General features: G+C 30.8%; 2 protein-coding genes across 8 annotated transcripts in view; one reads left to right on the forward strand and one right to left on the reverse strand.

Moving 5' to 3' along the window:
- LOC109609306 (serine/arginine repetitive matrix protein 2) overlaps positions 1-23,130 on the forward strand; it is a 59,835-nt gene extending 36,705 nt beyond the window's left edge. For 3 of the 6 annotated variants that reach the window (XM_049961176.1, XM_049961173.1, XM_049961174.1), the window contains 8 exons: positions 11,666-11,949; positions 12,011-12,210; positions 16,314-16,658; positions 16,854-17,193; positions 17,248-17,417; positions 18,546-18,813; positions 21,017-21,046; positions 21,918-23,130. In XM_049961176.1, the coding sequence (XP_049817133.1) occupies positions 11,666-11,949; positions 12,011-12,210; positions 16,314-16,658; positions 16,854-17,193; positions 17,248-17,417; positions 18,546-18,813; positions 21,017-21,046; positions 21,918-22,878 (2,598 nt within the window). In that variant the 3' untranslated portion in view covers positions 22,879-23,130. The remainder of the gene's footprint in view (positions 1-11,665; positions 11,950-12,010; positions 12,211-16,313; positions 16,659-16,853; positions 17,194-17,247; positions 17,418-18,545; positions 18,814-21,016; positions 21,047-21,917) is intronic. The other 3 variants (XM_020025954.2, XM_020025955.2, XM_049961177.1) reach the window with 2 other exon arrangements.
- A 684-nt stretch (positions 23,131-23,814) lies between these two features.
- LOC109609267 (SUMO-conjugating enzyme UBC9-B) lies at positions 23,815-25,076 on the reverse strand. Of its 2 annotated transcripts, none has more exons than XM_020025909.2 (4): positions 24,928-25,076; positions 24,766-24,832; positions 24,356-24,702; positions 23,815-24,123 (listed from the first exon to the last, which is right to left on the reverse strand). In XM_020025909.2, the coding sequence occupies exons 2-4, from the start codon at positions 24,829-24,831 to the stop codon at positions 24,054-24,056; spliced, it is 483 nt and encodes a 160-aa protein (XP_019881468.1). In that variant the 5' UTR covers position 24,832; positions 24,928-25,076; the 3' UTR covers positions 23,815-24,053. The 2 variants fall into 2 exon arrangements, with proteins under 2 accessions (XP_019881468.1, XP_019881466.1); XM_020025907.2 differs by having other exon boundaries at positions 24,766-24,845; positions 24,928-25,062.
- Between the last annotated feature and the right edge of the window lie 1,278 nt (positions 25,077-26,354).

Consider the following 26,354-nt stretch of genomic DNA (forward strand, 5'->3'; position numbering starts at 1 on the left):
TTAATTTTTTATAAAAAATAGAAGACAAAAGGTTAGGTTAGATTGAGTGTGTTTGGGTTAGGATGGTTTAAAATTACTTCATAAAGTTTACAGTTGATAAAATTAACTTTCTTATTGCATTTAATGATTGAAATAAGCAATATGGACAAGGTAAAAGCCGTAAAACATGCTTTGTTGTACACTATTATTGTCCATAAATTATTTATTTAATTCCACCTACTCAAACAGTTAATGTTAAAACGCTCTTACATTTAGGTATCATATTGTATTGTACAAATTATCAATATGCTTGTGTCTTATAACTGTTTCCAGTTATTTTTCCAATATGATTATAACTCTACAAGAAATTCTGAAAATTTTCAACTAAATTAAATAAAATGTGAAAAATATCGAAGGATATTAAACACTGACTTTAACGCATTAATGTTAACAATCAGTTTAATGCTTGTTAAATTATCATTAAAAGTCTATATATAACTGTGTGGTATCATTAGTGAACATAGTGTAACAAATGAAATTGATCCTATGTATTTGTTAGCACAAATAATTAAACTAATTATAAGAATCAATACATTAAGTCACTGTCTCATATTCTGCGATTTTTTAATGTTAATGAATTTAATACGTTTTTGTGAAATTCTACACATATTCATTTTAAAGGATTCAGTTTTTCTCATTTTTCAACTATAAAATAATTATAATTGATGGGATATAGAAAGCCGTTTTATATTCTATGCATAGAATTTTTTTATCATGTATCTTTTAAGATATCATTTACTAAAATACAATTTTAAATAAAAAAAGTTATAGGGATGTTTCCACCATATATTAGGCCATATTATATATGTTACTAATGTACATATCTATTTTTTTTTTAAATAAGGAGATCCATATATGAAAGCGTAGTTTTTACAGTTTAGAATAACTTTTTAGATATAGTAATGTTTTACACACTCTGTAGCTAAGTATAAATTTAATTAAAACATTATATAATTACATATTCATTTCTACATATACTATTAACTATAATCACGATAAATTATACACTTTGATTAGTATACTAATAGAATATACTCCATTTAATAAAAGTATATTGACCTAAGACACGCCTTGTTTCTGCAATACGCTTTGATCCAATTTCAAAGTTATGACAACCCCGAGGTGCTGTTAAACTAACAATTTAAGAAAATAAATCAAGCAGAAATTTGAAAACAAAGATCGACCATCAAATTGCACACTGTAACCTTCCAAAACGATTCCGTTATGCCCTAAAACCTCAATTACAAGCCGATACCTACGGAACCGATAAAGATCATAAAAAAATGAAACAAAATCCCGGTGGAACTTTCGATTTCTTCGCCGCCGCACCGAAACGTAAACACATCAGGATCGCCTCGCATTAGAAATGAATGATGGCACCGCGTAACCTTTGCGGCCGCCGCGGCCCGTGATGAATCCTAAAAGTCGTCTCGGGGGGCCGGGGGAGCAGCGCGGGGGGACCCGGGGCAGACCAGTCAAGCAACCGTTCACCGGCTTCGCCGAAGATGCCGGAGTGTTCTGGTGTTCTTGCACTGTACCGCGCCGGGGACAGACGTTGCAATTTCGACCTGGTACTGTAATGAAACGAGATTGGCGTTATGTGGAGTGTGCGGTTTCTGTGTGGTTCAATTGAAGTTTGTGGTTGCAGGCGGCGGTTGCGGAATGCTGCAGGTTCAAGGTACGGTTTTTTTTTTTGAGTGATCGGTACACGGGAGTTGGCTCAGTTATGGAGATCGTGGGGAAGGATAGGTCGTGTGAGGAGAATGCGTTTGGAAACTGTCGGATTTGTTACTATGTGCTTTCCAGTTTCTATATCCTGGTTTTAAAATGTTTCATTTAAATGCTATGGAAAAGTAGCAGTAATTTATGATTTTAACAATTTTGTCTGGGATGTTTCCTTGAAAAAAAATATCTAAAATTGCTGATTTAGAAACTGGTTATTTAATTAACTAAACTATATCAGCTTGTTTTATTAATTGTTAACAAGAAAATATATTGCTATTTTTTTTAATTTATAGTCAATATATTTAAAAAGGATATTATGTATTTAAAATTGTTGAAATGAATTTTTTTATAATATTTAATATTTATACAAATTATGATTATTTTAAATTCTAATTTCTATATTTTGAACCTTAATCAGTCTGTTGCTTAGAAAATATCCTCATTTAGAAACAAGTTATATAATTAACTAAACTATATCAGCGTTAAATAAGTATATTTAATAGTAAACAATTTAATGAATTTTTTTTTCAATTTTACATTATTATGGAATATTTGCACTACTTGCGTTAATGACCTTTTGACAACATGGCTTCATACTTATAACAATGCCCTCCCAAATTTCTATGATCTTTTGATTTAGTTGGTTTAAAGTATTTGGTGGTAGTTGAAGTGCTCTTATTTATCTTCCTATATAGTCCCATAGATGTTGAATCTGATTTAAGTCTACCTCGTCAAGGTAGTCCCTGATAATTCTCGCAGTGTAAGGTCGAGCATTGTCATGCATAAAAATATACTCTTCGCTAATAAATGGAGCTAAGGGTACAACATGAGGTTCTGGGATTTCCTTTATGTATCTATCAGCCACCAGCAATGACAACCAGTTCTATATGTGCCTGCAAACTACGGCCACCCCAAACCATTACCGATCCTTCACCAGAAGTGTTTCAGCTTAAATTGAATGTAACGTTTTTCTGATCGTCTATACACTTTTCTATGACGACCATCGCTATTTAAAGAAAACCTAGACTCATCTCTAAACAATACATGACTCCAATCAGCTTCTCTCCAATGAAGTTAGTCAGTCGATCCCTATGATATGTTGCAGTCAATAGGGGCCTTGTTACAGCACGGCACGGGGTTCTTGTCTTCTTTTAGTCTTCTCCTTTTATATCCTGACTTATTCTTGTAAGTCAATAAAAACTGTTGCTGTAATAAAGTACCACAAACCCAAGTCCAAAGGCTTGGATTCTTAAATATCGATCTTGTTGTGGTGAAGTTATTCTTTTCCGCCCCTATTCAGATCTTCTTTCGTTGGTATCCTTTTCGTAAAATCGTTTAATAAATTTTGAAATCGCCGATTGTGTCATATTTGGTCGATTTGATATTTCATTTTGACTTCTTCGTAAAGAGCAATGTTCACTGCACACTTTTCTTTTGAAATATTGTGATTATTTACTCTGTTGTTCATTTTAAAGATATTAAAAAATAATCGTAAACTGTAAAATACTGTTAGAAGTGCAAAACTATCTGTTTAACGGACAAAAATAAATATTTTGGCGAAAATTTTAGGATACCGTATGGTTAAAGTGTCAAAACTAATAATTTAATATACAGACCGTTTAAAAATTTATGAAAAAAAAGTAAATTAGTAAATTTAATCCATAATTTTTTGGCGCACTGTATATATAATATCGCTCATATGTAGAGCAATATTTTCTTGACGATATTCCAGAAATATTATCAATCTGAACAATAATACGTCTGTTAAATTCGGGACAGCCTGTATAACTCATTTGTTTCATTGGTTCAGTTTTTAGTTAATTTTGTGTTTACCTGTCGGGTCAAATGTAAAGCAACAAAATTTAAAAACTGCATATTTTGCTAGCTATCAATTTCATTTTTAATTTGTATTTAATAACACGAGAAATGCCTATCAGAGTTCATTTATCAGTTCAGTTGAAACAAAAAATTATTGAAAAATTTTAACCGAGCATCAGAACAAAACATAAAAGCTGTCGAAGACGCAAAAAGGTTAAAATCACCGATAGGAGAATTAAATTCCTAGTTGTCCAGAATCCATTCATCCCTGCAGCACATAAGATCAATGAAAAGTAACGGTGGTGAAGAATAATGGTTACCCCACAAAATATTAAATTTTTATTAAAATATTGAATATAACTTTATAATTTGATTGTCCTCATGTTGCTTTACTTTTGACCCCACCTAAATTAATTAAGTTCAATAAAATATTTTTAGTTGATAATATTTTAGAAATTATGATTACATTACTTTAGTTTTTCATACTTTGCTATATATTTTAAATTATTATAAATGCTGTAAAGTATTCCCAAAACAACGCAGATTTTTGACTGTTACTCTACATGGAAGTGAATATATTAATTTCAATACTAAATAATAAAATTATTTTTATTTATTTATACTCCTAAATCTTTTAAAAACAAGTCTCTTTATAGTAGTTTTATATAATTTAATTTAATTAAAAATATTTTTTTTTAATTTTTAACAATTTTATTTTTTATATTTCCTAGAAGAAATTATCTAAAATTCCGCAGGTGTAAACTGGTTACATAATTAAGTAAAACTATATCCTTATTTTGATAATTGCTAATAAGAAGCTTTCTGAAAATATTTTAAAATTTATTTTACAATGATATAAAAGGAAGGAAAAAATTTATAAAAATATTTTAATTTAATTATTAGATAACAAAATTATTTAATTATCTGTATTTCTAAATATTTTAAAAACAACTTTTTTTAATATATTTACAAATATTTTTTTATTTTTGCTAATTTTAAGTATTTTATATACTTTTGTGAATTCAGTGCATGTATATATGTACGAATAATTATTTTTTATTCCTGTAATGTTTTCTGCATATTTTGTAATTAAATGTTATTTAAGTTAAATGAGTAATTAAATATTTTCAACAATATAATTAAAGAAAATTACAGAAATATTATTAAACAAAAATTAATTACATTTTTTTATTACTACGATAATTCAAAATAGGGTAAGCAAACATTACTTTCAAGGATATGTATAAAATCTAAATAATAATAAATAAATTCATTTTTTACTTCAAAATTAATTGTCTATTAACAATCTGATAAATTAAAATAATAAATAAAATTAATAATTAACAAATGAAATAAATAACAAATCATATATATATTATTACTTTCTAGACTTATTTTATTATCGTGTCATAATTCGTTAATGAAATCACAATTATATTGCACATGATTCTTAATGGACTAATAAAAAAATTATTCACAACGTTTGAGCAAGTTTTTCTCATTTATGATTTCGTTGCTCAAATCTATTAAGTTTTTATAATATTTAAATGCCTGTCACCATTACAAATGACAACATTTCAGATAAAAAATAAATAACCACCAGCATCCGGTTTGTAACGGTTTTTATAACAACAACAAACACATGCACTATTTTTTATAATATCTTATCATGTAAATTTATGTAAATAATATGCATTCATAACATTACTTAATTAGTTTTCACCAAATCCAGCGCCGTATTTATTTAATTTATTTAATCTTGAGCTGCATTCATTATAGCTGGAAAACCGCACCGACCTTAAACAAAATTATTTATTGTTGCAAAAACATGAAAACCCGAAAAGGTTATTTAAATAACAAGGCTGCGGCCAATTAAATGAAACGCGACTATTATAAACCAACATATCGAAGATAAAATCCTTTAACAAGTCAAATAAAATTTCTCTTTAATGTTCCAATTGACAATTTTGCAATAACTACTACTAATTTATCATTTTAATTTTTCATACCAACCTTGACCTGACTTTCTGTGAAGATCAAAGTTCTTCTAAGCAGTCTAATTTAATGAAGTTGATTTGTCATATTAGTTCAATAACGGACGAATGCTGCGCTGAAACTGAATATTCTTGTGATGAAATTCACCGAGTACAGAACAAATATAATAAAAATTAGAACTTATACAAGATATTATTATAACACTGCGTCTGATTATAATAATTTGTTACACGCAATGATATTTACCGAAATAGCTTCGTACTAATGACCTATTGTCAGTAACAAAGTGTAAACAACATTTATAAAGTTACAGAGGCAACAAGACGAATTAATAACAATATTTTGGACACACTTCCTGCTTTCTATTATGAGCGTCTTTAATTTTGTTTGTGTAAACAATGCAAAATTACACGCCTGAGGTCGTCGTTCATCATTGCGAGCTCAACTCTTCTTGTCAGTTAAATAAATGTTGTGCAATTTATTAATTAACGAAAATAGATAGTTTTCTGTCACAATTCTAAGTTAGTTATCTAATAGTTAAGCAAGTGTTTTTGCTTGAACCCAGTTCTAATAATTGTCGATTTGTAATTTTCTTAAGGCTCTATCTTATGAGTTTTTACCTAAATATTATTCAAGTGCGGTTATATAACTAGGAAACGCTTTTACTAATTAGCAAATTAAGGTCACGGTATAATTTTAACTGAATCGCAAGGCCGTTTAATTTGGATTGATGTTTTTAAAATGTTTTGATGTTAATGGACAACAGAAACAGGTCACGAATCAAATATTACAAGAAAATAATCAGAACCCAAATACGATAATTGTTGTGGAAAAATTATATTATAACTAAAGTATTTTAAATCATCTTAATTAACTTACTGGGTGGTCAAATAGTGGAAATAGATGTTCATATCATAAATTAGAAACTATTAGTTTATTAAATATATATATATATATATAAATGTTATTAAGGAAAGTGATCCTGAAAAACAAAACTGGGAAATATTTTCAAATTTCTTTATAATTTTCTAATTGAAAATTAATTTAAGATTTTTGATTATTTATTTTGCTATACTTTTTTATTAAAGGCACTTTTATAAATAATATTTTTTACACTAAGTCATGTAGTAGTCTCTGGTAGTAGAGAGGTTTGAGTCTGGTGAAGCACATTAAATATAGAACAAAAAAAAAAACAGTATATTATTTTTATTTACACATAATTAACGATATATAATTCGAATGATCAATGCAAAACCCCTTTTATACATATTATCTTCACTACCCTTTCAAAATAAAAGACATGTATTACTGTACTTCCCGTTAGCCAATGATAAAAACCCCTTTTATACAAAATATCTTCACTATCCTTTCAAAATAAAAGACATGAATCAATCAAATTTATTGTTCTAAGATACATTAAATTTGTCATAGTAATTTAAACTTAACTAATATAATTCAACGTTATTTCTTATATTAATAAGTTCTTTCGTGTTATTATTGGTTGACACTATATCGTAATGCATTATTAAAAATTTCCACAACTGAATCCACCAAACAATTGGCAATATTAGGGAACTTCGTTTGTGTATGTATATTTGGAGTTATTTTATTGGCTAGAGGCACGCCATAAGTTTACAACCATTGAAACAATAGCCCGATCTTAAAGCACATGTGCACAAAATATTCATTGAAATTTAATATAAAATTGTTATTACTTATTTAATTGTCGTGTTAAATATTAATATATATTCCATTTTAAAGAAAAAAAGTTAAAAAATGTATTTTTTCATATTAATAATTATTAATTTCATGTCAATAAAATCATTTTTATAGGTGAGGCACTGTCTCAGCTACCTCATCTGAGTAGCCTCCACTGCAACCTCCTTTATTTGATCACCCAATGAATATATTTCTACAATAAAGAATAGATAATGAAATAACAATTCTTGGAACAAACTCATAATTCTGATTTCATGATAAATTTGTCCATGCATTTCATATCCAGCACATAAAACTGTACAAATACAAGTACAATAACAAAAAATCTGTCTTCAAAGATTGTTACTTTGTATGCTACTAAAGAGCTTGTGTCCGACTTGAATATAAATTAAGTCAATTTATTATTTGGTCGTCGCAAAACATTTTTCTTGTTAAAATGTAATTATGCCAACAAAGGATTCCGAAGTGGAGCGTATTGTTATATGATTTCAGTTTGACTAACCTTCATGCTCCTTAACCGGCACACGAAAAAAAGCCAACAATTATATTTGATTTTCGTAAATTATCAAGCATGTAAATCAAAGGTCGTTAAACTGTTGATTTGAAAAAAAATCTTTGATCGGCTGACATTTAAAAACTAATAGACTAAACATTTTTCATAGTCCGTACATGAACACATTATGAAACCCCCATAAACATGCAAGATAATCAGAAATTGTAAGAGCCTTTGTTGCATCAACATCGCACAGTTCGACAAACTCTTACCCATTGAAGCGTACTCTTCTTCATGTCTCACATGATAGAGAAATCCAACTTAACTCGGCTTAACTTTATCGCTGACATTACCGGCCAACATAAAAATCACCTTTTGTGATTTGAATAACTTTCGAATCGCAATGCGTTGCATAACTGCACGAAAAAAAAAAACAATGTGTGCGCAAGGCGCAGCTACGATTTTCGATTTTATCCGTTGACATATGTTTACGACACGTTTCGTGGGCTTTATAAAAAGGATTAGTTTTACCGGCGCGAAGATTAATTGTAATTAAATCCGCGTGCACAATGGACATTGGCAAAACCATGTGGACATCTGCTGTAAATGCATTCGATACGCGCTGATTCTTGTGAAAAGAATTTATTGGGCAACGAATTATTTGTTTTTTTTTTTTTTTGCTTTTTTATTTGTTGATGCCGCTAGAAAAATGAATTTTATTTGGCCTGTGGTTTTCGACAGATATTAATTACAAAATATTGTTTGAAACATTTCAGTCATGGACTTTCCTCATTTAATTTTTTAAGTTTTAACTTTAATCATTAATTATAAAAATGGCGGATGCGCATATTGGAGTGAAGGAAAAATACCTTTTTAATGTTAATAATTATAATAAATTAGTTTATATATTAATGTACAGTGTGACCCATTTAAAAACGGCACACCCTCATAAAATTTGAATTTTTAATTCGATATTAGCAAACTTTCATTTGAAAACCGTGAAAATATGAACTTATACATAAAATGTCACGTTTCTGGTCCCAAGACCAAAAACCTACAAGGTAATTTTTTAAGTATGAAAATTGAGAAAATTATACAATTTTTTTTTTTAGAAAATCTAATTAACTACACCACTGGTATAAGCACCCCCTGAAATGGGTGTATAGTAAATTTTTTTAGAAAATTGTGCATATTCATAATATTGTGAAAATATTAAAAATCATATTCTTTCTATAAATTTATTTTTTTAAAAACACTTTATATTAATTTTTTATGTATATAAATATAAATCTTTTTTATTTAATTTAAAGTTTTTCGTAATAATAAATAGACAATTTTATGTTGAAACCATTATATAATTTGAGTTTTTGTAAATTATCCTAATGAAATATAAATAATATTCATAAAATTTAATATTTATTATTTATTATAAATTTTTATGTTATTAATTTTTGTTTTTACTTTGTTTATTTACACCCCCAAAATTATTTATAATTGTTCTTTATAATTAAATTTTTAGAATATTTAAATTTTAAGTAAACTATTATTTTTATGTGTTATTAATTAACATACAAAGTGTGGCCCAAGATAAAAACATTTCTGTAATTTTTTTATTTATAATTCAATTTTAATGAATTTAATTTAAATTCTGAAAATGAAGATAATCATTTTTTCAAGATTAGTATAGATTTTTGAGCAATTTACCAAAACTAATTAAATTTCTTAACTTAAAAGGTTGTAATTCACATTTAGTTCAGTCAGTGATCAAAATGTTTATGGAAATACAAATAAGAAGACAATCAATGTATTTAGCAGAAAAAGTCAGACGTCAAATCAATAGCTAAAACTTGGTAAAGATGTAATTCAGTAAAGAATTGCATAAAAATATATTAATTACTCTCCAGAATTTTGGCGAAAAATACTTTGGAGTGATGAATCCAAGTTCAATAGAATAGGATACGCAATTGGCCACCAAATAAAAGTTTCGACCGTAGATATATTACAAAAACATTGAAACTTGGTCCAGATAACTTTATGATTTAGGGTTCCTCAGAAAAGGAAGGACCATCACAGAAAATTATTGGCAAAATGAATAGTTTCATGTATTGAGATATCATAAGAGATATAATTTACCAATAATAATTTACTATTTCCTAGTTTACATGGATTTTTATGCATGATTGGAATACGAAGCAAGCGTCCAAAATTTTCAAAATTTTTTAAAAGATAATCATGTTGAGATTCTTGATGGGCCAGGGCAAAGTCCAAATCTAAATCAAACTGAAAACTTATGGAACGACATGAAGTTTTGATTAAAACATTTAGATCAGGTTATATAAATTGTGGTTTATTGAAGAGTTGTAGAACTTAATTTCAAACGACCGTAGTCGATAACTATTGTCTCGGCATTTACTGGCGGTTATAACGAACACAAGATATCCAACAACATGTTAACAATTTTTATTTGTATATAAATTATGTAATAAATATATTTTTTTAAATGTGTGCTATTTCTGTGACTAGACACTACAATAAGTGAATAATAATTTTAAATAAAATATAAAATATTTTGATTGCATTTAATCAGAAAGGGACATATTCTTATTAACAATAAATAGCAATCTGTGGTATTTCTCTTTCTCTGTCTACCACTGAACTTTTAATTAAATTTTATTGTTAATTTTTATAATTTATTACGTTTTATATTTTTATACGAAATTACTATTAAAAAAAGATAATCAAGTTGCCCGCTAGAGAATCTAGCACCTCTGACTTATTGGAAAAATTATTTTTTTCTGTCTAATATATTGATTAAAGATGCATTTAAGATAATTGATTATATATTTTGAAGAACATTCGCCATATTTTTTTATTTCGAGTGACTTTTTTTCAACTTTATGAATTTTAAATAGTAAATATTATTTAAATAAGGTGTCTACCATTTTGCAATTTGATAAAAATAATACATTAAAATGAATCAGTGTGAATTCATCACATTATGACAACATAATAAATTCTCAGATGTTAAAATTCAACACACAAAGACCAAAAAACCCGTCTTCTAAACAACTCCGGAACATATAAACAAGAAATAATTGCTGCAATTTATTAAAAGAGCCGGCAAAAACCGTCGGTATTATATAAATTGCGCACTTCCTGAAGAATCTTGTCTTGTGACTGAAACGTATAAAACAACGATAACCGACAACGTAATCGGGCACCTGCGTTTCAGGAATGTTCGGCAAAAATTGCCTGCCTGCCAATTACAACGAGACATAAAATTTTACAGTTTCTCGGCAAACCATCGCACCTGTTGCGACCTCAAAGGTCGCAACCTTCATTTCTTTGTCTTTTTCGCCGCGGACAACTTTGTAGGTTAGTGTGTCTATGCATATTCGCTTGTATTGTTGGTTAATAACAATAGGACTGGGTTATAATACGTATTAACGGTTCGCAAAAATGGATAATTGAGACCCGTTTAACTAAGATGTCGGATTTTCTATGCCAATTTATGTCACGGCTCGGATATGGTAATTAAATTGTTGATTTTCATGTGAATTTTTTGCGAATTATACATACACAATCGATTAAAATTAAATCTTGCCCGAGACAAGTTTCTCTCTTGATCTACTATTGCAGTCTCCGAGAAACATCCTGATATTTTTATGGTGATGTTAACGAGAACTGCAAAGTGATTAGGTGTGGCATTTTAATTCTTATAAGGTTAAATAGACAGGATCTTATTGTTCACAGAACCTCCTTTTTTATTCTTTTAACAGTGTCATTAATTAAATCGTAGACATACACATAATAGACATATTGGATTTGTCCATCTAGAATATAATTGATTATTAATATTTATTATTATTTTTTAAGCAATTCTTAGCCGCGGTTCGTAGTGGCCGTTCGGACCTGCGGCAGGTGCTGCGTTCGAACGAGGGTGGACAGGCGCTGGTGTCAACGGGTCCACGTCTGATACGCGACACCAGCAAGAGCAACAAGGTGATAGACACCGAAGATACAAGAGAACTAAGTTCAGTACGTCCCGACGGAAAAATCATCACAGAGACTCAACGCACTACCGAACACGAGGAGGTCAACGACGACGAGTGTCCTGACGACGTTCCCGATCAAAATTACGAGAAGGAGAGCTCCCAGAGGTAATATGCATTTACTATTATAAATCTGTGTTTTTCTTTAATCAACCCGCTTTTCGAACAGATTCAAAAAAACAAGGGAACAAGAGGACGTAGATTATATAGCGAACGGGGTTAACATAGGACACGAGATGAGGTTCAAAACGGAGACCATGGAAGTGGAGAGACGTGGAGATGGAATGGACGAGGTTGATTTTGATTCTTTGTCGGCCAGAGTTCGAAGGAGGACCAGCAACATCCGACAACAACCTCACAGATACAGAGGTAAGGATATTGAAGGAGTATTTACGTATTGCATGTTGGAGGCTTTGGAAAAGCTAGAATATTATCATAAATGGGATCTTGGGTCTTATGGAATTGTACTTGTACTGTCTAGATTTTATCTCTATTCTATTTATAATGAATGAGGAACAAAAAACCCAATGTACATTTAACAAAATCATTTATTATATTTCACTTTTGATATTTGAGCCTCTTTTTGGGATTTTCGAAGACTTCGTCAATGTTAACTTTACCAAAGATTCCTTTGAAAGCTGAGACACGTCGTGTTTCATAGTAATATGACAAAAAGTCCGGAACGTCGCTGTAGTAGAATTGTTTCTTAACTTCGCTGCTGTAGTTGAATATGTGTTGGATGTCGACCTTTGAAATAAGATAACACTCCGTTGTTTCAATCGCGACAGCTGTCAATATGTATTTTCCGTCTTCCGAACAGATCATAGAAGCCATACCAAAATATTCGCCATCTATTTTGTGTCCCAATTCTATTCCATCTCGAGTGAAAAATGCTACTGTGCCAAACGATATAAAATAAATATTTTCCAAAAAATCTCCATCTTTGTAAATAACATCGTTAGTCAAATAGATTTCATGTCTCATTCGAGAAATCAAAAGACCAACAGCTTCTCTGGTCAAATTACGAATCTGTTGCGTTTTCTGTATAAGTATTCTACAATTATTGACATGAATTTCCTCTTGCAAGTGTTTAGGCATAATCGACATTAGATCCTTCTCATTGAAGAAATATCCTTGAAATTTATACTCATAATAGTGACATAATCTGTGCCTAAGCTCAGATGGTAATTTCTGCGATACAATAAATTTAATCAATTGATCAAAAATCTCTTGATATTTGATTTCAGACATTTTTATAACGCCAAAGAGTACCAAAAGGTCTGCCCATATGTACACCGTATAGATACGACCCACAATTAGAACAGTAGAAAGATAGAGTTCTTCAGCTTGACTGTAATTAGTCCCTACATAATGTGGATAATCTCCGATTCCAACTCCAAAAAAGTGAATCGCTGTAAGCCTGACTATTTCTAGATATGTTTTTACCAGACTAACTGTGGGCCTATATTGATTTGGTTTGAGCCAAGAAGAAAAGATAGGCTGGTTGAAATCGCCAATAAATAAAAAATTTTGTATTATAGGAATGTAGTAAGTGCCACAAGAAAATAGATGCACTATAACAAATGTCATCCATATATAAGTTATACAAGCTGTTTTGGAAAATGAAATATTGGATCTTTTGGAGCACATTAAAAAGAGTCGATTTGTCTTTTTAACTTTTGTGAAGAAATATATCAAATCTAAGCCTGGTGCTCTTATATCCCTGTAGATACATTGGAGAACAAACACAACTAAAACTATTAAATCGAATATTAAAAAAGTTTTTAGATACAGCAATGCCACACGCTTTGGCTGAGTAACTATTTCATTTTCTCTGGAAACATATCCTTTTAAAAATGATGTAATTATTTTTATGACGAACAGGAAATTCCAAATCACCCACGTACAAGTCCACAACCAATTTGTAGGAGGCTCAAATCCAATAGTAAATGGAACTAAGAACATTCCACTTACATGTGATAAAAAAGTGAACCTTTCGAGATGTACGAAACTGTTACTAAAAGGGTGTATCATATATTTATAACCACTTCCAGCGTGCCTTTTTTGCTCTTCGACCATTTCAGCTCTCTCCTTGAAATGATGCTTACAATCTAAGTTGTTTATGTTTACGTTGTTTTGCAACAAAACATATCTTCTTAATTTTTGCAGATTTGAAGCATTAGGTGGAAGATCGTCCACTTCATCATGTTCTATGTGCAAATCGCACTGATGTACCACGGCACGGTTCTTAAGGACATTTTTCATTTTAGTTTAATGTCAAACTTTGGTTTGAAGCTTATAGAGTATTAAAATGTCATTTGAATGACTGCAGGTCTTTTATGGTTACAAGATTAGAATATTTGCAAATTTTTAGTAATTTGGTCAAGCGATACAAATATCGAAACAACCATTCATTATTTTAGCAAGTACAATCGTTATGATGGAAATAACTCACGTTTGTGATTTGAAGGAAGAAATACAAGATGCATTCACAAAGGTACCACCAAATGCTACCTTCATTACTAAGTGTTATACATGGCTCAAACTGAAGAACACCGTGAACATAACTAGTATGGAAAGCAAAAGGTTTTTTATTTACAGAGCTGACATATTGGCTGAAAGAACAAGGCATACTTGTAGTAAAGATTTCTACATAATACATCCTTTAAGTGTAAATTTTGCTATACAAGAAGCTATTTGCTGGGTTATATTGACTTACACGTTTATATTTGTTCCATTTTATTTTGCTTTTAGACCTGCTTGGGTTGGTGGTCTACTCTTTTGGATAGCATGTTATTCCGTTTTTATCGCTTTTAACTGTTTTCGTGGAGTTAAGTTAAAAAATGAGATGGTGACCAATCAGTTGCAAGTGTTGGTTATGTATTTAAAATCTTATTGTCTAACTGATCTTTTGCTTTATATTATGGCAATTATTAATCTGTACAAGCATAATAGTCCTGTGCTATGGTTCATGGTTTATGTCAGAACTTTTACTTACATTAAATTGTCCGCAGCTATTTTAAAACGAATCAAGACAAATCCAAATTTTATTCTGTTAACCAAACTTTTAATGGCAATTACCATTTTATTACATTTTTTTGCTTGTACTTTATATGTTATTCCAACAACAACTGCCTTTATTTTCGGTAAAAATCCAGGTAAAGCATTTATTAGATATCAGTACAATACGGACTCTAAAGGACTAATTTATTATGCATGTATGAAAGCTGCTGCTACGCATTTCTTTGGAACCTACATTATTCATATAATTAAAGAAACACATTGGACAGAAGAATTAGCACTATGTGTGATACTGCTGTGTGGGAGATTGTTCACACTATTTATGTGGTCGAAACTTTTGGTAATATTTGGAATAATAAATTTATCGCAAACTAAATATGAAGAAATCCGAAACCAACTATACAAATTCATGCGATCGAATAAATTACCAAAGGCGCTTAGAGAAAGAGTGATGAGATATTATGAGTACAAATTTCAAGGATTTTATTTTGATGAAGCACAAATCATTAATAGAATGCCCTATCATATGAGGAACGAACTCCACTTGTTCAGTTGTAGAGTTCTATTGGAGAAAACCGATGCTTTCAGACATATTTCAACACAAGTTGCTGGTGATATGATGGCGTATTTCGAACAGGAAATTTATATGCCAAATGACATCATTGTTCGAGTTGGTGATAGTGTGGATAATATTTATTTTATATCATTTGGTACTCTTATGGTACTGAACAAAAATGGAGTGGAAATGAGACATTTAGAAGATGGTGAGCAGGTCGGATTGATCTCTTATTTCTTTAGTACCGGCAATAAATACATGTTCAGTATAGTCGCTCTCGAAATATCCGAGGTGTACAGAGTAACCTCAGACAATATGCATAAAATATTCGGTGAACATCCTGATATTCAACAAAAGTTTTATAAGAAGACGCTAAAAGAATTCAAAGTACTAAGCAGCAGTCAAAATTATTATGCCAATGAACAACTCACTGAAACGTTTAATACGAACTTGAAGAACCGGCTAATTTTGGAATCGCTTCAAAAAAGACCCAGGCTTAACTAATTTTTTATGACTACAAATTTTCCACAAATTGATTTTGTTTATCAAAGGTGGGTTTGAAATGTAAACTGAATTCTTTATTTCCCCTTTTGTACTATCTAGTAGATTTGGGATAACTTTTAAGGGTTGGTCCTCATTCTTCCTTCTGCTAATAAGTAATGCTTTGATTAAGTGCTTGGTTTGCTTTACACGATGGTCCTTCCATCATATTTTTTCACAAAATTACAAATAAATTGGACCATGCAATTGACGTTAACTACATGTTTTAAATTTGTTCTACAGTTCACTGCATTGTCCAATTTAACGATAGTTGTATATTGGTCAAAATTTGCGCTTGATTCATTATTATCGGAACAAATGATAGTAACAGCATCCAACCCATGACTATTTCTAGGTCTAGAGAACGGTGGTTCACCCCTAGATAGAAAAGATGCACTAACAAGGCGCCCCCTAGATTTCGACCAAGAAGAAGAAACCCGCAAAGTAGAGACGTCGAAGTGGTTGGAACACCATTTCGGCAGTGAGTCTCGTTCGTCGAGTAATTCACTTGTCGACGATGAGGAGCAGGCCGCTCCAAAAACCTCATTTTTCAATGTCACTATTAAGTCCCAGCCCAGCCCCAGACCTGAGCCCGCCCCTCAAAAAACATATACTAGTAATATGAATAACAATTCCCAAAGGGTTTATAGTCCTGTTGAGCCTGAACGTGATCGCAACCACCAATCGGGATACTATAAAGGTAATGTTCACTTTTCTTTCACCACACGCATCACACAGCTTCTCGTGGCTCTTAATACAAGCATTAACGATTCAGCAAAAGGAAGAATATCGATAACGAATACAAGTCTTATGACCCAAGTTCCAAATCGCCTGTGACATTGTGATACATCACAAATTTCGAATTTAGTTTTAAATCCAATCATCATATTTTCAGGAATATCCGAGTGGTCGGAACGTCAGGAACGCCATCACCAAGAACATTATGCTAAAGAGCGTCGATCCCCGTTGCCATATCATCGATCACCGTCACCTGTTATCGACAACCACCGCAGGTTTTCACCCGCTCCCGATTACCGCCATCATCAACAATCCCCTGTGCCGGACTATCTCCCGCGCCATTCGCCTGTTCCGGACTATAGGGCGCATTCACCAACCCCGGATTACGGACGCGGAATCAGGCGCTCGCCCAAAAGAGACGTGGTGACGCCGACGCCTCCACAGAGGAAACGAACCAATGACAGACAAAGACAAAGGGTTGTTGAAGAGCGGACGAGGTAAATCACCTTTTGAGTCCTTAAGCACTTTTGATATTATTTAACATTTTACAGATATGACAGCGGATATAGGAGTAGAAGAGATGATAGTCGGGAAAGAATTGAAGAACCTCCACCGGATTATTCGCCACCAAGTCCACCTCCAATGCCCAGTGAAAAGAAACCGATGCAAAAAACTAGGTTTGCAGCAGATCCTCCAAAAGCTAAGAGCGGAAATATTATCGGTAAGTTCCATTATTTTTATTTGTTTTTGTTAAACGGAACAATAAAGAGAATTGTATAAATTAAGAACAATGGCAAATGCTCAACCAGGTGTTAAAATGTATATTGGAATGATTTTTAAACAGCTGTTCCGTTAAAAATAATCTCAACCAGATGTTAAAATAATAAAGCTTTTTGTTAAAATTCCATCTTGCAAAAATACCTTAATTGACTATTTTCCTTAAATTTGTTCAATGTGGTACCAAAATTGTCTTCAATCACATCAATGAAATTGCAGGAAATTACTACAACAATTTCTGTTAATTTACAGAGCATTTTTTACAGAAATAGAAAATTGTACTAAGTAGGTTTTCGATATGTTGTACTTAAACTGTCAATCTTATCTACAAAGACACACACATAAAATGTATGTAAAAAAATACACAAGCAACATTCTGCACACACACAATATAATATATGCAAGCAATGTAAAAATCTCCAACAATTCGCAAGCCTGGGGCCAACTTGTAAACATTTAAACAAGTTTCACGCATTCCACAACAATACTAATAAGTTATTTCAGAGTCGTTCGTTATGATACTTTCTAGCGTGTTATCCGTGCCCTGCCTTCCACACACACCGACAACCTGTGCTCGGATGATCACGTCATCGGATAAATTCATTGCGATCCTTGTTCATTGGTTTCATTAACGTGTGGCCGCGGGCTAATCCCGACCCAAAGCCAGTAGACAAATCGTTGTTGTATTGTGGAAGTGCGCAGAAAAATTCCGTTGGCGGTGCTGGATATTTGTGAAATTCTATTAAGAAATTTTAATTTTTCGTTTTCCGTTTGTGGTTTTTTAATAAATTTTTAGAATAGTGTTGTGTTTTTAGTAGGTACAAGTGAAACTAGCATCAAATAGGTTAGTATTATTAGGCGGATTCACATAATCGTGTACTTTAATGAATGTCTTGAGATTAATTGGTTCTAAATAGATTTTTTATCAGGAACTACTTTCATGCTTTCTATCATTCCAAACGCATTTTAAACTAAAATATGCATATGTATATGCAGTTGTGTGCTCAACAAGATTAGAAGAATAAAATAAATATAATTCCCCACTTTCAAAATGTGTTGTCGTTTGTTCCAGGTCAATCCATAAGAAAACTGGTGGGCAAAATCCGTTCTGCGAGCGCTGAACGCAAGGCTAAGCAAAGGGCGAAACGTTCTCCGAGCCCCTCGTACCAACAGGGTCATGTCATAGATAGCAACATTGGGCACACGATGGAACGACAGCCGGTCCAGCGGTACTATTTGGGAGAAGATCCTTTCGGTGGCAGTATTTACGGCCGTGAAAACAAGTACGAAGGCGTGAAACCGGCCAGAAGTTCCAGGAAGCCGAGAGAGGAAGATCGAAGGTAAGGAACTAACTTCGTAGACGTATTAAGGAGATGTATTTGTAGTTATCTTAAAAGAATAATTTATGATAACTAAAAGTCTACTGAATTTTGTACTTGTGGATTTTTCCTTGGTGATAATTTAACTAGGGAGGAAGGTTTTCAAAATGCCATTACGATTAAAAATGAGGGAGGAATAGTTCTGTTTTATGATGTAGCATAACATAACATTACACAGATTTTGCGTTTGTTAGTATTCCCTTTTTAACTTATAATTGCAAATTATTGATGTAAAATTAAAAATATTAGCTATTGACATGTTGAAATAATATTTATATTTTTCCTTAATAATTAGTTAGTTAATCTTTATTGTCGTTAAACTGATTAACATTAAATTAACATTAAATTTTAGTTGTTGGAAATAATATAAAGGATCTAATTTCATTTTTATATCACAACTAATTGTGTAAATTAATATTGTTACATAATATATAGCTGTGTAATTAGTAAATAAATACAATGTTCATGGTTATTTTGTTTAAAACAACTATTTGACAAAAATATAACAACTATTCAATAGTGATTTTGTGGTTTTTGATACTTAAAAATCACATAATTTTATAATATAATTTTATATACTTATTTTTCATATATACTTAATATGAAATTACTTAAATACTTTTACATATAAATGACAAGTTTGAGAGATTCTAGTCTTATAAAATTAATTTATTAGAATAAAAATATTGACTAATATTCAGCAAAATATCGGTGTATGTATATATTAATATACAATAGAGAACGAAAAAGCTGATAATCATATTAATAGTATGAATGTTCCGATCTTAAGAAACATTAATTTAATTATAAAACCTAAAATATTATATTGAATATTAAAATTTAGTATTCTTCATAATTATTTCAATAGCTTGAGCACTGTATAATTAAAAACAGACAATTACTAATCATATATATTCAAGAACCGCACCTAAAAATATATTTTTTATATGAACACATTACAATAATCTGATTTATGTAAATTTACCAACTGACAATAGTTTCGCGTTTCTGTTTTATTCTAAAGGGAAACATTGACTGTAAACTACAGAACGTCACATATGAAAAGCTTCCATATTTTTCCATGTCCGCGTACATGCATTTTATCCTCGTGACTGCATTAAACATTCCAATCAGATATAATTTATGTGTTACCTGACTTGTTACCGTTCTGCTCACACTTCAAATTCGCTTTATTCATTAATTATGCATTCGATTTTGTATTATCTTGAAACTGGTGGCTATACTTACTAATTTTCAGTAACATTGGTATGAGGAATTTCAATGAACTATTGTTGAAACATCAGTGCAGTGTTTAGGTTTGAAATGCAACCAAATGGATGACGACTGATTATAGATTATGAATATATTCATTACCATAATTAGAGTTCTACTTTTTATGGATTCCATTTTGAGGACCCGGAAATATCTCTTAAATAAACCACTTTGTGAGATACTGTTTTATGGCAGGTTGCCTTGTAATCCTGTTGAAAAAATGGTTGAGTTCTTGAACAACAAGAATGGTAACAAGTCTTAGAAACAAGAGGTCATCGTATAGGAAGACTGCAATGTGTATGTACGCGAGACAATTTTCGTATGTAGAATTGTTGCTGCGACCTTCGTAGAGTAGTACTGACTATATTTAGTAGTGATCAATGTTAAGTGAGGTCGTGTAAATAGCAAGGTGAATATGTCATTTCACTAATTGTTAGTCTAATATGGTAAAAGTCGATGCTAATTAATTCGTAACGTTTTGTTAGGAATTGAGACAAATGTTTTCGAAATTGTAACAAATCTGTAAACAAATTGTACTGTTTTCATATCACTTCATTATTTGCGTCGACCTCAATTAATCACTAGTCTAATCATTTCATCTAGTTTATGTATAAATTTCAAAAACCTTTGCCGATTAATATTTTCTGTCTTTTAACACTGACGGCTTTAAGAATTTTCACCTGTATTATTAAAATTTGCCGATAATTGCTCGATTTATATATTCAAGGGCAAATTCTAATAAACTTGTGGATGGTCATAAATATTTATTATTATGTTGTTGTCACTTGATTATTTATACTAAAATGTTTATTTTGTATTATATTGATGCTTACAATAAAATTAATATTCCCAATATTAGTATTTTATTGGAATTAATTGTTTCTAATTGTAGGAGTGCGTTATTACATAATAAAGTACACAGGTAAATATATTCGTTATGATTCTGCACTGTACAAACATGTCACAATAACGATCTAAATAATTAAAAGATTAATATTAATTTAACAACGCTTGAATACCTTTTGGACTAAATTTAAAAACATAAAAAACAAATAGTAGGTAATTTTTTCTGTTATACTTGTAACAAAGTTTTGAAAAGTTAGTAGAGACTTTCACTTTAATTACTTTTTTTATCGATTAAATATACACTGTATATTACTGAGCACAATTATATTTTTACTAATCAATAATACATAAATGTTATATTTAATTATCGAAAATATTGGGGTTATTCAAACTTCATTAAATCCTCCAAAACAATAATAAAACAACTCATTTTCAAACAATTGTTATGTCGTGTAGTAATTTAATTCTTAAAATCAATGATATCACATTCATGAGTCATTAATATTTGGTGTAGGATAACACGTTAATATTTATAACCAAAATTCACATAAATTATAGTAACACAAGTTTTTATAGTAAATTATGTGTGACCATATTAGTCCCACCACGTTTACAACAACAGTCAAAATCGGCTATATCCATTTAAATCTGATTCTTCACGATATGACATTGTACATTTACCAGTTTTTAAAGAATACATTTAATTATTGATACATATCCCATCAACATTTTGATTGACACCCTATTGGAAATTTTTGTTTTCGCCTTCTCGTGCCGCAGTGTCGCTTACAAACGGCCCACGGTCGTTACAATCGTGTGACGCATGCCCAAGGCTCTCTAAACTAATTATTTTTTATGGTAAATGCCACTAACAAAACCGTGGGCTCCATAAATATACACATCGACCGCCCATATAAGTATAATATCATACTGATTCAATGTTACAGGTCGCAGAGCACTCTCGGCAGATTCAGTAAGTCCACTGGACGCCTGGTGAACGCTTCGATCGAAGAGAGAAACTCGCAGACACTGCCCCGACATTTGTCTTCCAAACACGAAGTGCCTACTAGATTGGAGAAAAGTAATAGAAGCAACAGTACCATTAACGTGTCCATCATCAACACTGTCTCGACGCCCAGAATTGTTAACGACGGACCGGCCAAACCTGCAAGGACCTACAAGTCAAACTTATCGCGCAGCAAGAGCTTAAACGTACACGCTGAGGACTTAAACTCCAGGAACATGTATACCAGCAATCCGCAAGTGCACCGTCTGGACGAGAAACCCATCGGCCTCAAAAGTCCTGGATTAATTTCAAGTCTTAATAGAAGCCCGGATGTGAGTGAGGAAGTTTACACTAGCCGTTTCTCTACGACTAGAAATGGCACCAGTGAAACTGCTGACAACAAAAGAGTGTTTATGTCCACATTAAAGGACCGTGCGCCAGAACTGTTCAAGACCCTCCACGAAACTGAAACAGACTCATGGAAGCCCCAGACTTATAAAACCATAACGACCACCACGTCCTCAAGGAATTATAATGGAGACATTTACGAACCTCCAACAAGACTAAGGGACACACAAGTGTTCTCCTCTCCGCAACATTCGGTGATTCGAAGGGGAAGCAATTCCAGTACTGATTTTTCCGAGACTTATCACACCACTACCAGAAACGACGACCCGAATAGACCCAGCGTAACTAACACGACCACAAGCGTCAGTAAGAAGACAATTCCATCGAAGGACGGACGATCAATGGAAACAATTGAATCCAAGGAGACTAGATCGGTGACGAAAAGTCATTATCGCGGAGGCAATGAACCGATTAAGTTTTACGAAACTGAAAGAAGATACAGCAGTTCTGGTAGCAATCCGGTTGTAATTGAAGTCAGAAATTACAGGAAGTAATTCCGAATTATGTGCCTTAACAGTTTTAGATTTCTCGGACTAACTCTTAGACCATTAAGACTATTTATACTGTTCTATCGATTTTGCATTAATCATCTCGTTTCATTTTATGAAGAATTAATAATGTAGTATTTTAAAATTTATTTAAATAATTGTGCTCAACATATTTTTAAGTGTACATATTGATGAGCCAACTCTAAATGTTAACAATGTTAACATGTATTTTTAATTTAATAAAACTTATACAACTATTTTGATGTTTTATTTATGGTTTTGTTGATCTTGCTCAGAAGCCATCACAGATTTTATAAGTAACTAGTAAGGTATTACTATTTTGTAAATTTTAACATATTAACTGATGTTGAGAAGCACTCAAGTAAAAACATAAAGCACTTACAAAAAAGTGCCGAAAATATTGTACTCCTACAGCCCTAAAATTAAAATTAGCCAAATTAAGTGACGTTAGATTATGTTAATATTACATATATTAATATTACAAAAATGACTTGGAAGAAAGAATAATAAATATATAATTCATCTAATTTTGTCTAAATTCAATTAAACATTTGATTTTACTTAGACAAATCGTTTAGAATAACTTACAACTAAAAATCTAAAAAAGAAAACTAAAAATCTAATAACTTATCCAAAAACAATTTCACCGTCTATATCTAGACTAACGATAAATAGAATATGTTTGCATTTTAAATATAAAAATCTAGATGTCTGATTTTACATGAACTTACAATTGCCCAATTGTTAACAACACTTTTTTCCAATTGAGCTCTAAAATATGTTTCTACTTTATAACTTTTAAAAATAATAAATAAAAATATACATCAATAATGAAGTTGCTTTATTAAATCCTTCCAAATATTACAAATGTCTATTACAGAAGTATACTTATATAAACTTAAAATAAATAAAAAAGTAAAACCCTTTTTCAAAATATTTATTGTATAAAACATGAGAAATACCATAAACTATGAAATGTTAGAAATATAAATACTTCAGTTAAACACAATTATTCTAAAAAGTTCACAAACTACCTAAATCTTTTTTAAATTGGACATTGACAATTTCTTACGCAGATTTAGGAAATAATCTTATTCAAATACTTGGTTATAAATGGGGCTGATAGATTACCTCACTTGGAATCAGAATTTCTGTCTCAATTAGACATCAGGTTGACTCATTGCTCTTGCCTGTGCCCTTACTCTTTTTTCGTATTCCAGACGATTTTGACTGAAAGATTTAATATTCAATTAATTATTTGTATTCAACATATATCAAATATATATATATATATATATATATGTGAAATATTAGTGGAAAAGTTTGGTGGTGTAGTAGTTAGTTGGTAGTTCTGAAGGTTTGTTACTATAAACTCTTCTGTTGCTAAGCTACGATTAATTTGATTACAATAATATGGTAAATTAACCTATTAATTTACTAAAGTAAATATTTACCAACTTACCAATAAATAGTGTATGCTTCAGCTTGTGCAGGGTCTTTAACATTAGGCTCATTCAACAAATCTTGAATACCAAGTAAAATTTGCTTGATAGTGATCGCTGGCCTCCAGTCTTTCTCCTCATCTAACAGTGACAAGCACACAGTGCCCGATGGATACACATTGGGATGAAACAGTGGTGGTTCAAATTTGCATTTCGGTGGGCTGCTTGGATAGTCTTCCTTAAAGATCATGCGAAGTTTGTAATGGCCACCTTCCCAAGCTGTGCCTTTCTTGCCGGGAATTGAACATTCCCAGTTCATTAGATTCAAGGAACCGTCGGCGTTTTTCACAGGACGAGCGACAAAGCCCTAAACAAAACCATCACATGCATACATCAGATATTGTACCTGTGTTTTAATGTGGATACTTACAAATGGATGTTCCTTCCTCCACGCTTTCCGTTCTTGCGCTAATCTGGCTGATGCGATTCCTGACATTCTGAAATCACACACTGCTCTTGTTAGATACGAGTTGACTCGTTGTTAAGTTAAACTTATTGCCAATAATGATTAAAATCCTTAACGAAAAAGTACCTTGTTTATGTTACTGGAATGTTTGGCCGAATTTCTTGGCGGTTTAAACGGCAATTCAAGCGTGGAAATCCCTCTAAATATATAATTTTGACAGACAGCCCCCTGGGCACCGTTGTCAAATCTTTATCATTCTGTGTGCGAAAACTAGCAAATTTTAACTGACATTATTAAAAGTCAATATGTGTACTATTTGTAATAAAATATTATCCTGGTTTCCAATTAGGTCATTAAATTTTAATTATTTGTCCATTATGACACAATTAAAATAAACAATGCCTTAAAATTATATTACTTATATATATTTTTATATTAAATTTTTTATGCTTTGGAAATATAACACAAGATTAGTACATTTAAAAGATTTAGTATTGTTTAAATACTAACTAAATAGTATTATTTTTTTTAAATTTGGCAACATCGTATCTGTGACGTCATATTAATCTGGGAAATTTAAATTTATTGATTCGAAAGATAAATTTGATTAAAATTATTTAAAATGGAAGAGACATTAAGAAACAATCTTTTTCACAAATAATTTTTGATATATAACATATTAAGCTTTAGTACAATTATGAGATAACTAGATAAATTGTAAAAAAATATATATATTTTTCCTGTTCGTTATAAACTGTTTTATCAAAAAATTATATTTGTGTGTAATTCATAATTATACATGTATGCAACATATGGTGAATATTTTTTATATATACATTTTTTGGAATTTGAATGAATTGATAGTACATTGGGTTGCCTAGTATGAAAATGATCATAGAAACTATGAATATAGTTTATAGCTTTCTTGAAGCAATAGTAAAATTTATAATATTAACTAATTGGTAATCTGGGGTATTAATACTACCAATTCTATACACACATTAATTTTAAAGATTTGTGAATTGATTATGTATAATACAATAATCTCTGTTATTTAATATATTATTAAGACTTATTTTGAGAATTATTCTAAATAATATAATATACACAAAGTATATTAAAAAAATTGAAAAAATAATATGGAAACTGCTTAAAAATAATAATATAATTTAAAGTAAACTACGTCACAATTAAATTTGTTATTATTATAGACACAATTACTTAAAAATATTTCATATAATACATTGTACGTATCTGACGTGTTATATTCATTTTAACATTATTAATTTTGCTTAAATTAAAATTAATAAATCATAATAAATAAAATAATTTATGTAACGTCTAGTAACTACCAACTACTATTAATACAATAATAACTTGTTTTAAGTCCATAAAAAATTGTGCACAACAATGAAAATTTAAAATTCAATTTTTAAGTTTAAACGTATATTTTAAAATTTAGAAGAAGATTTGATAGAAAATTAAAATTGATGTGAAAAATTAGATAAACGTCCGAGTCGGCCAGTTAAAATGATATTTGATTTGTATTGCAA

This window comes from Aethina tumida, chromosome 1 (genome assembly GCF_024364675.1).
Source record: "Aethina tumida isolate Nest 87 chromosome 1, icAetTumi1.1, whole genome shotgun sequence".
NCBI classification, from domain to species: domain Eukaryota; kingdom Metazoa; phylum Arthropoda; class Insecta; order Coleoptera; family Nitidulidae; genus Aethina; species Aethina tumida.